Source organism: Rhinatrema bivittatum, chromosome 2 (genome assembly GCF_901001135.1).
Source record: "Rhinatrema bivittatum chromosome 2, aRhiBiv1.1, whole genome shotgun sequence".
NCBI lineage: Eukaryota > Metazoa > Chordata > Amphibia > Gymnophiona > Rhinatrematidae > Rhinatrema > Rhinatrema bivittatum.
In genome coordinates this window covers 441,537,991-441,551,460 of record NC_042616.1, presented here as the reverse complement: position 1 = coordinate 441,551,460, position 13,470 = coordinate 441,537,991, and the positions used below count along the sequence as shown (strand labels likewise).

Sequence of the window (13,470 nt, the reverse complement as noted above, 5' to 3'; positions counted from 1 at the left end):
TCTCATCTGCTCTAATTGCTGGCTGCATGCTGCGGGGTGTCTCCGGGGTGTCTCCTCTTCTCATCTGCTCCAGGTGCTGGCTGCATGCTGCGGTGTTTCCCCTCTTCCCATCTGCTCCAGGAGCTGGCTGCATGCTGCGGGGTGTCTCTGGGGTGTCCCCTCTTCCCATCTGCTCCATGTGCTGGCTGCATGCTGTGGGGTGTCTCTGGGGTGTCCCCTCTTCCCATCTGCTCCATGTGCTGGCTGCATGCTGCGGGGTGTCTCCGGGGTGTCCCCTCTTCCCATCTGCTCCAAGTGCTGGCTGCATGCTGCGGGGTGTCTCCGGGGTGTCCCCTCTTCCCATCTGCTCCATGTGCTGGCTGCATGCTGCGGGGTGTCTCCGGGGTGGCTCCTCTTCTCATCTGCTCTAATTGCTGGCTGCATGCTGCGGGGTGTCTCCTCTTCTCATCTGCTCTAATTGCTGGCTGCATGCTGCGGGGTGTCCCCTCTTCTCATCTGCTCTAATTGCTGGCTGCATGCTGCGGGGTGTCTCCGGGGTGTCTCCTCTTCTCATCTGCTCCAGGTGCTGGCTGCATGCTGCGGTGTTTCCCCTCTTCTCATCTGCTCCAGGTGCTGGCTGCATGCTGCGGTGTTTCCCCTCTTCCCATCTGCTCCAGGAGCTGGCTGCATGCTGCGGGGTGTCTCCGGGGTGTCCCCTCATCTGCTCCAGGTGCTGGCTGCATGCTGCGGTGTTTCCCCTCTTCCCATCTGCTCCAGGTGCTGGCTGCATGCTGCGGGTGTCTCCTCTTCTCATCGGCTCCAAGTGCTGGCTGCATGCTGCTGTGTCTCGTCCTGAGCCTCCTGTTCCCATACTGCTGTGTCTCGTCCTGGGCCCCCTGTTCCCATGCTGCTGTGTCTTATCCTGGGCCTCCTGTTCCCACGCTGCTGTGTCTTGGCCTGCTCCATCAGTGCTGCTGCTGGACCTTGTGCTTGTTCTCCTGCTGCTTGCATGCTTGAACTTGGCTGCCACGTGGCTTAGGCTGTCCCCTTTCAGTGCACTCTTTCAACATGGACAGTCTGGGGCCTTTGCTTTTTCTCACCTTGTACTGCATCATGTACCTTTCTCTTACCAGCTGTGCTCTACCTTTAGGGTGCCACTTCCAGTTTCTAGATGTTCTTAATGTAATGATGATTCTGCTATATGATTACATGCTATACCTGTATATGTCATTATGCTGTTAGCCTATATTTTTGTACAGGTTCATAATGAAAGTGCTGTTAAGAAAACATGTATAATTTAAAGGTATTTCTTCACTTGTTCTGGCAGATTGTGATTACCTCAGACATTGGCATTATTGTCAGCAGTGCAATACCAGAATGTGTTAATAAACTGCACACGACTTGAATAAGGAATCTTGATGTTCGTCTGCTTTCATTGTGTTTCTTTATTGTTAAGGGTTGCAAAGGGCAGAAGTAATGTTAATGTTGCTTTCCTTCTCCTGTGTGACACAGCTGTGTAGCTTAAATGCCAAGATAGTGTGCATTAACAGGCTGGCTGTTTAAGGCAATGAACGTGGAGTGTCAAGAAGGCAACAGAATATTTAATGTGAAAGGTCTAAATTTTGGAGTCCAAGGATATGTGACCACATACTAGTAATGTTGATATTCTACAACTAGTGTAGTTAATATTTATTGAAACTAAGGAGGCATGGCGTGTGTGGCACACTGTTTTGTGACCTTTGTACATTGTTATAGGACTGTGACTATGAAGGTGCTTAGAAAAGTGTACAAAATGATAGTGGTAGTACATGGAATGTGATCTTTCATTGTTCAGTTATAATTTTTCCAAACAAGCCATGTTTTCTGTCCATACCTTTTGGGCATGGGAGAATGCTATCTGACTTTTCATATGAAAGGTGAATTAACAGCACATTAACTTCCTGCCTGAGAAGCAGCAGACAAAGAGCATGGCGTGCTATGCATAATCACATAGGCTACAATACACCCTTACACTGCATGTACTGCCTGTATCAGTATATTAACAAGATCTTGCTAGTTAATGCCAAACAGCTATGCAATTTGCCTATAACACTATTTACAGGTCACTACATTGTGCACATGCCTTTCTAATAATATTTTGAGGTTCCGTCTAGCACTGGTTGAATACCCTTAAGGGGAATTTGTGCACTCACAGCTGAAGCCTGATCAGTAGGCCTGACCATTGTATCTGTATTATATGAAGTAGTATTGAACTGGTGATCTGCATACGCCCTTGCTTTGGGAGCAAGGGCGTATGCAGTAGGTAAGGGATGCCTTAGATGAAACTTACTTTACACACCCACAAGGCAGGCTAGTACATGCATGGGAGTCAGCCTGTATTGGTGTTCCTGATACACAGCAACACACCACTCCCTCTGCTACTTGCTATCTCTGCAGTTCCACACAGTAATGACGTACTCCTGCTGTGAATTTGTGGGAACACACTTGACACTGTGTAAGAACACTCACTCCAAGCACAGCTAACTGGAACACAATGGTGGTATTATGTATTATTTTTAATACACTGATTTGTTAATGGGGGGTACCTGGTGTTCTCAGAAAGTCTCTTCAGGAACATTGTTCATGACACCAAAAAGATGAGCAATTTCATAAGCTCCATACAGAGCTGGTGTAAGGTTATTATGTGCCCAGCAAATAAGTGGTGGTGCAAAAGGTGTTGTGCTGTTGGGAATGCAATGACCATACTGTCTAATCTGACATGGATACATAAATGTACTAGGGATGTGCAGACAAAAAGTTTATGTTGATAAGTCCATAAGTTGAAGGTGAGGGTCAATTTCGCTCAATATGGACATATGGAGAATTCCATAAGTTGAGGCTATGTCCATATGTTCACCGGTTCCCTAAATAACAATTTAAACCCCTCACCCTCCTTAATCCCCCCCAAGACTTACCAAAACTCCCTGGTGGTCCAGCGGGGAGTCAGGAAGCCATTCCTGTATTCCTTTGCGAGGAGCACGTGACGTCGGCCTCCTGACCCCCCCAAGCTGGCCAAAAGTTCCGGTTGGGTCCAACGGGGGTCCCGGAGCGGAGGCGCGGTGAATCACGTGACGTCCGCGTCACTCCGACGTGACGCCGACGTCACGTGCTCCTTGCAAAGGAATACAGGAATGGCTTCCTGACTCCCCTCTGGACCACCAGGGAGTTTTGGTAAGTCTTGGGGGGGGTCAGGAGGGTGGGGGGTTTAAGTGTTTATTCAGGTTCGACGTATTCAACATAGCTATGTTGAATACGTTGGAAATCGCGATCGTTGCGCCTCATCAATTTTTTAAGTTAAAAAAAAAAAAGTTGCGTTTTACATATGCGTTCAAAACGAATGCACACCCCTAAAATGTACTGAGTGACAGCTTTTGCACAATCTAGGTGTCAAGATTGTTAGAGAATGCCCATCCAGACACACAGATACACAGTAAGGGAATGGGGCACATTTTTATGTATGTGCAGTATGTGAAGCTGCATGCTGGGAATAAGGCTGTGAATGATATCTTTAGTGCAAGCAGTAAATATTTACTGTGACTCTTCAGGCAGCACAAGATGCACACAGGCATGGGCCTTGTCATTAAGTATACAAGCTGCCAGCATAAATAGTTAATGGTATGTGAAAGGTGGCTTGGCCAAGGTACACATAAACACTGCATGAGGTGACTTAGTACATGCACTTGTGGCCCAAACCTTGCTGTGCTGCTCAGTACAAGGTGAGTCAATATACCATATGGTGCCTAACTACTTCATATGTCAGTATGGCCACTGCCACACCTCTGCACCTGCAAGAACAGCACATTTACCGAGTGATTTCATTTATTAATGAAAATTATTGATAATGTTTTGTACCATACTGACCCCAGTACATATTGGATGACTGTCAGAGGGCCATGAGCTACAGAGAGCTTCTACTACCTCAAAGCACTAAAATGTTAATAGTTTGAAAAGGACCTAGAACCTGATTACCTGCTATCATCTTATGTAAAAGAGACACAAGGGCGGAAGGCCCAAAAGCTGGAGGCCCCACACACAACAGGTGGCCGAGTGACCAAGGTGCACTCAGAACAACATAGTGTACGTATCACGCTCATATATATTAGCAGTACCCAGTACAGGTTGCTGTCCCTTCACAGATACATTGTCCAAAGGTATTCTGTTAATGCCAAGTTTGTCAATATGGATGAAGGTGCTCAATGTTGGCTTACTGTAACTGGTTATCGGTCATTGACACTCCTTCCTCCACAAACATAAAGGATAGCAGCAATCTGGAATCACCTCAGTCACAGCCATTTTTCACATGTACTTAATGGCAGATTGCCTAATGCAGGACTGTGAAGGCACGGAATGGTTTAACACACTGTAACTGGCAGCTTTGCACGATGGCAACTGTTGCGGTCCCGGTCGCGACCCACGTTACCGGGTCCTTACTTCGTTGCCCGGGGAAAAGCGCCAGCAAGTCCGGGGATTCTCTGGGCCTGCTCGGGCCTCCGCAGCGGCGTCTCCATGAGGGAGCTGCCACCGAACAGCGCTGTAGCTCCGCCCCTTAGGCACGCGCGCGCACAGAGGGAACCCTTTTAAAGGGCCTCTGGCACGAAATCGAGGCCATCTCCTTTTCATGCCGTCAGACGCCGGGGGGGGGGGGGATTTAAACCCGGCGTCTGACCGAAGATCCCTGCCTTCAATGTGGTCGACTCCTTGTGAGTGGTGAGTTGCAGTTCCTGCTTGTTCCTGCTTGTTCCAGCCTGTTCGTTGGCTCCCGCCTCGGATCCAGTTCCAGGTCTCCCGGCATCCAGCTCTGGGGGTCTCCTGATGCTGGGATCTGTCTCGTTGCTGCTCCGCTGCCGCTCCTGTCTGCAGTTCCAGGTGCCGGTATACCTTCTTTGGTTTTGACCCTGGCTTGTCTTCTCGTGTGCTAAGCTCCGCCTGTCCTGACCCTGGTCCGTCTTCTCGTCTCTCCGACCTCCGTGGTCCGCCTATGTCCCAGCGGTCCGGATCCTCACAGGCTCCTCCTGGGGGATCTCGGGCTTCCAGGGCAAAGTATTCTTCAGTCTTCAGCTTCTGATCCACTTACCGGCCTGCTTCCCGCAGCGGAGATCTCTTCCACCCTCTCTCCGTCCGGCCGGCCCAAGGATCCACTTCTCTAGTCAAAACAGGCAACATGTTAAGGACATCATCAAGCATGATAACCACCTGACATTTGTGGTAGCAGTAGCCCTAGTGAATGAGAATGGAGTGTATCTGAGGATGCTTGCTGACTCTTTCAGGTTCACTTGACCACAGTTAGGCTACTGTGAAAGTGATATAGGCCACCCTGCATGGACTGGATTGGACCAAATGACATGTCAAAGTCCATAATAACGGCAAATGGTTACAGCACTTACTGAACACTGTTCAGCTTTGCTGCTGTTCACAGACCTTCACACACATGTGGAAGAGCTGAAGCTATAAATAATGAAAGCCTGCAAGTGTGTAGCATTAGGTTGCTAGCAGTACAATATGGTAAGTGTTTGAGACTATGTGCTTTGCAGGGCCTCACACATAACACATGCACTATGAAATGTACTACGTTTCACAATCGTTTTAACATAGTGGTTATAATGAAGGAACAAACAGAACTGCAGACTGTTACAGCCCAAGAACAGCTGACACTCGGTAATGATTAGGGCTTTCCAACAACCTGCCATAGGTATATGACAGAGTCATCATGTGAAAGACTACTTAAAGGCTGGTTAACCCGTGCTCTGCATGCTGCATACATCTTTTTATGAAAGATGAGGCAGCTGTAAGACTGGCGTGTCACATGACTAATGCAGTGTGGGATGCCCAGTGACTCATTGCATAATGTGCCTTCACAGTCCTGCAAGTGGATATTCACATATTCATATGTGGAAAAACCTGTCATACCTACATTATATCACCACAGCCAAAAGCCTTATTTTGGAGCCATCTACTCTGGAAAACTTGCATTCAGAAAGGCCAATGGCAAGTTCAAAGGAGCTATGCACATTGTTAAACGAGACACTAATAGCACCATGACCTTCAGCCTGCTTATAAGGAAAGGTGAGAGAGCAAAGCTGTGTGATTTGTGCTGTATGGTGGACATCCATCGTAAAACTTCCAAAGTACATGATGCACTGCCTGCTCAAAGTTTATTATATCCACACTGTCTAAACCTGTACACATATAGTTAATAGGATGTGTACCTGTATGTACACAGCTAAGTGTAATGCAGTTATTCATGCATGTGTGACATCACATTAGACCTCCTCCTCCCCCAACTCCTCCCCAATCCCTCCCCTTTTTAAAATTAGCATCGTGATCTGCGGTCCAGGCCTTTTTGCATGTGTTAACATGTTATTGCATGCGTTAACGTTGCTTTTCGCATACAAAAATGCCTTAACGCATGCAAAAACACCATATAGCACTTTGATAAATGACCCCCTTAGATTGAATCTGAGTCCCTCCCCTATCTCCTTACTCAGGTCTAATTGACTATTAATTCTCTACACCAAAAATATTTTGATGTTTATAGGGTAAAAGGTTCACTGAAGCAGTAGTATCAATTCTGTTTTAAATCAAAGAATTATCTTGGGTTTAGTAGCAATAATAGGAGCTTTCCCTTGTATCTAATGAACAGCAGCCAGGTTCATGTTTGTAAAGTTATTGCTTCTTTTTCAATAGAAACAAAAAGTACTGAAACTTGTTGCTGAATGAGATGTAAATTTACCATTCATGTGTTGCAATATTTAATTTGTTTATTGGTGTTTGTGTTGGCATATTTATGTATGCTGTGGCAATCTGACTTCACTTCTGAATCCAGAAAGTTCAAAATATACAGAGGAGAGCAGTTTCATGATAATCAACCTTCCACCATGGATTTTAGTGTAGTCTTTGCTTTTATTGCTGTGTGTATTTGCTGCATTCTTATCCAATCCATAGGGAGAAAAATGTATAGAAAAGGAAATTTGCCTCCAGGACCAACTCCTTTTCCTATTATAGGCAACTTATTCCAAATAAAAAGTGGGGAGATGGTTCAGTCATTCAAAAAGGTAAGTCTACTTTCCTTACAATCGTTTTGCAAACTGGATGGGGATCTGCTGAGGTGGAAGGTATGCAGTGTATTTTCAAAGAAAATCTATCAAGGTAGTTTTGTCTTTGAAAATTTGCTGAATACTTACACAGGAACATAAGTAGCCATATACATTCATCTGTTAATTCTGTGGCTGGTGGAACCAGGACAAAACTACTTTCATGCATTTAAAAATACAATTATATCCACATAATTTACTGTCCTTTCCTAAATGCCCCCAGGAAAGCCACTTTTTGGTCCAGTTAAAAATATGCACCTTGTGAAAGTATGCCCTCATTTTTAACTGCTATGCAAGCTGCATGTTTCACTGTGGGGGGGGGGGGAGGGGGGAGGTTAGTCACTTAACTTGGAGTTGCTAGCTACTAGATCTCTTTAAAAATGATCTTTTTTAAATTTTAAACCAGTATATGTAGGGATCACACATAAATAGAACATAATAGAAACCCCAAGCAGATCCTAAGTTTGGAGTGCATACTATATTACTCCTTCACTCATTTGCCTAGACAAGTATTCATCAGGCTCTAAAATCAAGAGGGAGTTGTAATATTGATAGTCTTAAATGATCTTTCACTATTTCATTATTTTATGAGATCAAATCATTTCACAAATGTCTGAGTTTATAAATGGTCTTGATTTGCATGTTTCATTACTAGATAAATGTAGAAATGTATTTTCTAAATCCAGCAGGCTGTAATGCCCAAGAACATTTAAACACATGCCAAGTGTGGTTAGTTGTAAGTAGAATGTGTATTTATTTATTTATTTATTTATTTGGGCATTTTATATACCGGCATTCCAAATGAGATCACATCAGTTTACAAGACCTGCACACATATTCATGGTTAATTATCACATTTTGGGGGTTAGCAATCACCTTTAGTTCAACACCACAAAGTAAAGATGTTCTCATTCAAGATCATAGGTATTTTAGGGAATTGCACTAGCTACTGTGTACTCTAATTCATATTTGTGTATTTACTATTCTATTTCATACTAGCTGTACCCGGCCACGCGTTGCAGTGGCAGAGCCAGATTAAGTGGAAAAGAAAGAAAAGAGAATGGGGATAACCGCCCCCTGCCCCCCCCCCACCCGAACATGGACGCAATAACATCCCCAAGCCCCCCCCCCTTGCAGGCCCGCCGATACCTGTCAAAAATGGTAGTCGGTGGAGCGTGTGTTTGTTCCGGCATGGAAGTATTGGCACCTGGCCCTCGACAGCCAGCACTGAAACTGTCTCCGACGGCTGTTAGAACTTACTCTGTCAGTGGGGTGGAGCAATGGGAGCGGTCGCCTCGCTCAGATAGTAAGGGCGAAGGTGCGCCAGTTGCCAGTCCAGAAAATGGCGTCGACGGGCCCTCGCCCTTACTATGTCACATGGGCTCCTGCCGCCATTGGCGTTCCCGAGTGTCCTAGTAAGGGACAGAGCCGTCGGCGCCATTTTGATTGCTGGCAGCCGACGGCCGTAGTGTATGCGATGTGTCACGGAGCGGTGTTGCCCCCCCCCGCTGGAGCAGCCCGAACTATTCTGCCGTTTTGCGTGTGTTCGGAGGGTGTGGGCAGTAAGTAGAAAAGTCATGTGCGTGCGGGGTGTGAGGAGGGTGTTTTTGTGTGAGTTCGTAGGGTGTGGGAATTGCAAACATGTGGCATGTGAGTGGCCACCCGGTGTAGCATGCTGGAATTTTGTGGGTTTTTGTGTGTTTTGGGAGGGTGTGTGAAGTAAGCACAATTGGCATGTGTGCGGGGGGGGGGGGTGTGAGAAGGGTGGATTTGTGTCTGGTCGGAGGGTGTGTGAATCCCAAAAATTGGTCACGTGTGTGTGGGGTGTGAGCGTTTGTGCAAGGTGTAAGAGCTTGCGCTTACGTCCAGCAGATGTCGCTGTTTTGTGGAACCAAATATTAAAACTTTTTTACCAGCCCCCGGTGTGACATATATGTAATGTAAGTGTAGAAGAACCTTGCCTTATGTGAGGTGAAGCTTGTGTCCAAATTTGAAAGCAATCGGTTCAGCTGTGGCAGAGCCTGGTAAAGTTGAAAAAACAGAACAGAGCAGTAAAGGTTACAGTTTGTGTTTTTGGTTTTTTTTTACCCCAGATGAACAGCACCAGGAAAAAATAGTTTAAATATGCAAGCACACCTTCCTGGCCCGCCCTCCTCAACCCGGTGAAATAGAGCAACCCATGCCACAGCCCCCCTCTCGGGAGACGTGGAGAATGAGTGCCCCCCCTCCCCCCCGTGAAAAATGTGCGGCGGAAAATAAGAACGGTCCCCTACCGTGCTCCTCCCCGGCTACCTGGTAAACAGCCAGCCGGTGGCGAGGGTGTGTGCTAGGGTTTGTTCCGCCGGCTGCCATGTTGCAAAACTTCACCGGTGAAAGGGATGCGTCAGGATTCGTGACCTAGTAAGGGCAAATGTCCGCTGAGGATATGGCGCCGACAGGCTCTTGCCCTTACTATGTCACATGGTGTACCGATGTCATTGTTGTCTCCGTATAGCATAGTAAGGGCAAGGTCCGCTGGTGCCATTTTTGTTGCTGGCATCCGACAGCCCTACTGAATGTGATGTGTCCCGGACCGTTCCTGTGGTGCTGGCGGAGAAGCACGGACTTGTTTCAGGTGTAGTGTGTGATCGGAGTGCAGTGCGTGGGTGGGTGGAAGAGGGTACTTTAATTTAAATTCGGAGGGTGTGTGAAATGCGTGGCTTTGCAATGTAGCAGCCAGGAATCCATGTTTTGGTGTGTTTTGGGAGGGTGGGTGAAGTAAGTGACATTGGCAGGCATGTGGGTGGGGGTGTGTGGTGTGATGAGTGTGGATTTCTGTGTGTTATGAGGGAGTGTGAATGAAAGACAATACCCTGTGTGGGGGTGGGGTGTGGGGTGTGGGGTGTGAGTGTGTGTGAAAGGTGTAAGATGTTGTGCTTGCGCTGACGGCCACCAGATGTCGCTGTTTTGTGTAAGCAATTTTTAAACTTGTATTACCTGTCACAGGTGTGACCTATATGTAATGTAAGTGTATAAGATCCTTCCCGTATGGTAAGTGAATGTTGTGTGCAAATTTGAACGCATTCGGTTAAGCGGTTGGCGAGATTAGCGACGACGTACAAACTATTTAACATTTTTATTTATATAGATTTGTGCATATTCATGTTCTATATAAAAGGAATATAAAATCTAATCCTACTAACAGTGCACATCATATCATTCATAACTATTGCTCTTTCTAATAACATCAGTGTGCAATACATTATTCATTACTTATTAGGGGTGTGCTTTCATTCCCTATGAATTGGCAATCCACAACATATTCGTTGTACTCGTGGAGAAGCGAAACGTATCGCGATTCCCCATGAATACAACAAATTTTCGCCGAATTATTCGGCCTTCTAAAGGAGCCAATTTAAACAAACCCCCCACCCTCCTGACCCCCTCAAGACTTACCAAAACTCCCTGGTGATCCAACGGGGGGTCTGGGAGCCATCTCCTGCACTCACACCCTCGGCTGCCGGTATTCAAAATGGCGCTGATAGCCTTTGCCCTTACTATGTCACAGGGGCTACCAGTGTCATTGGTCAGCCCCTGTCACATGGTAGGAGCACAAGATGGTGCGGCCATCCATTGCTCCTACCGTGTGACAGGGGCCGGTAGCCCCTGTGACAAAGTAGGTCAAAGGCTATTGGTGCCATTTTGAATACCGGCAGCCGAGGGTGTGAGTGCAGGAGATGGCTTCCGGACCCCCCGCTGGACCACCAGGGAGTTTTGGTAAGTCTTGGGGGCGTCAGGAGTGTGTGGGGGTTGTAGTTAATTTAATTTTAGCCGGGAAACTAATAAGAATTAACGTATAAACGTATCAGGGGCCCCCCTTGCCAAATGCAACGTATCTGCCCCCCGACGAATATGAATCCAACATATGACATCCCTCTGCACATCCCTATTACTTTTACTCACTATATTAACATCCGTCTGCATTATTCATTGCTTATTGTTCTCTCCTTTAACATTAGCTCTGGTACTGATGTAATTGTTATCAGATTATTGGTATTTTATGTTAAATCGTATGCTTTTCTGAAGAGTCATGTTGTCAGTTTATGCTTGAATCTCTTTCTATTTGTTATTGGACATATTGAATCTGGCATGGAGTTCCACAACTTGGAGCCTGCTATTGAAAACATTATGTCTCTTATTTGTGTTAGGAGTATTCTCTGAGTTGAAGGTACCATAAGCAATCCTTTGATTTCTGATCTTAGGTCTCTCTGTGCTGTGTAGTTTTGAATTGTCACTCCTAATAAACTTGGGTTAATGTTGTTGAAGATATTGATTATTAGTGTTAAAACTTTATAGTGAATTCTAGATTCTATAGTAAGCCAGTGCAGTGCAATCAGTGAGGGGGGTGATGTGTTCAAATTTCCTTGTTCATAATAAGAGTCTTACAGAGGCATTTTTAAGTAGCTGTAGTGGTTTTAGTAGGCTCAATGGTAGACCTAATAGAAGAGAGTTGCAGTAGTTTAAGTTTCAAAATATAAGTATTTGTAGAACAGTACGGAAGTCTTGAAATGTTAACAAGGGTTTCAGTTGATGAAATATTCGTAGCCTGGAGTACCCTGTTTTGATAAATTTGCTTATATGCTTTTTCATAGTGAAGTTCTCGTTGATCTGAATTCCCAAGAACTTGATCTGAGGGACAAATAGTGATTCCTAGGTCTAGGGTTGGTGGTTTGTTTAACATTGTATCTCGTCTTAACAACAAAATTTCAGTTTTTGCAGGGATTAGAGTTAGTTTCAGTTGAGAAAGTTTTTGTTGTATTTCCTTCTTGTATGTTGTGAGAGATGATACAGTTTATTCGAATGTTTTATAGAATGGAATATAGAATTTTGTGTCATCTGCATACTAGGGATGTGAATCGTTTTTTGACGATTTAAAATATCGTCCGATATATTTTAAATCGTCAAAAATCGTTAGGGCCACAATACAATACCAATTCCCCCGATTTATCGTCAAAAAATCGTAAATCAGGGGAAGGGGGAGGGCAGGAAAACCGGCACACTAAAACACCCTAAAACCTACCCCCGACCCTTTAAATTAAATCCCCCAACCTCCCGAACCCCCCCCCCCCCCAATGCCTTAAATTACCTGGGGGTCCAGCTGCACACTAAAACACGGCACACTAAAACCCCCTAAAACCCACCCCGACCCTTTAAATTAAATCCCCCACCCTCCCGAACCCCCCCCCCCAAATGCCTTAAATTACCTGGGGGTCCGTAGCGGCGGTCTGTAGTTTAAATTACCTCCGTAGCCTTAAATTACCTCCGTAGCCTTAAATTACCTGGGTGTCCATAGCGGCGGTCCGTAGCTAAATCGGGGGAAGGGGGAGAGCAGGAAAACCGGCACACTAAATCGTGTTGTCTTCAGCCGGCGCCATTTTGCAAAATGGCCGCCGCAAAATGGCGGCGGCCATAGACCAAAACGATTCGACGCAGGAGGTCGTTCCGGACCCCCACTGAACTTTTGGCAAGTCTTGTGTGGGTCAGAAGGCCCCCCCAAGCTGGCCAAAAGTTCCTGGGGGTCCAGCGGGGGTCCGGGAGCGATCTCCTGCCGTGAATCGTTTTCCGTACGGAAAATGGTGCCGGCAGGAGATCGACTGCAGGAGGTCGTTCAGCGAGGGTTCCGGACCCCCGCTGAATGACCTCCTGCAGTCGATCTCCTGCCGGCACCATTTTCCGTACGGAAAACGATTCACGGCAGGAGATCGCTCCCGGACCCCCGCTGGACCCCCAGGAACTTTTGGCCAGCTTGGGGGGGCCTTCTGTACCCCACAAGACTTGCCAAAAGTCCAGCGGGGGTCTGGAACGACCTCCTGCGTTGAATCGTGTTGGTCTATGGCCACCGCCATTTTGCGGCGGCCATTTTGCAAAATGGCGCCGGCTGAAGACAACACGATTTAGTGTGCGGGTTTTCCTGCTCTCCCCCTTCCCCCGATTTAGCTACGGACCGCCGCTATGGAAACCCAGGTAATTTAAGGCTACGGAGGTAATTTAAGCTATGGACCGCCGCTACGGACCCCCAGGTAATTTAAGGCATTTGGGGGGGTTCGGGAGGGTGGGGGATTTAATTTAAAGGGTCGGGGTGGGTTTTAGGGGGTTTTAGTGTGCCGCTGGACCCCCAGGTAATTTAAGGCATTTGGGGGGGGGGTTCGGGAGGGTGGGGGATTTAATTTAAAGGGTCGGGGGTGGGTTTTAGGGGGTTTTAGTGTGCCGGTTCACGATTTTAACGATTTTCACGATACTCTAAACACCCAAACGTCGACGATACGATTCCCTCCCCCTCCCAGCCGAAATTGATCGTTAAGACGATCGAGGACACGATTCA

The 13,470-nt window shown here is 46.6% G+C and overlaps 1 protein-coding gene across 1 annotated transcript in view; it reads left to right on the top strand.

Annotated features, from left to right (window-relative positions):
• Nucleotides 1-6,842: 6,842 nt before the first annotated feature.
• Nucleotides 6,843-13,470, top strand: part of LOC115084912 (cytochrome P450 2G1-like) — a 98,700-nt gene continuing 92,072 nt past the window's right edge. The window contains exon 1 of the mRNA XM_029590326.1: nucleotides 6,843-7,070. Coding sequence (XP_029446186.1) covers nucleotides 6,894-7,070 — 177 coding nt within the window. The 5' untranslated portion in view covers nucleotides 6,843-6,893. The remainder of the gene's footprint in view (nucleotides 7,071-13,470) is intronic.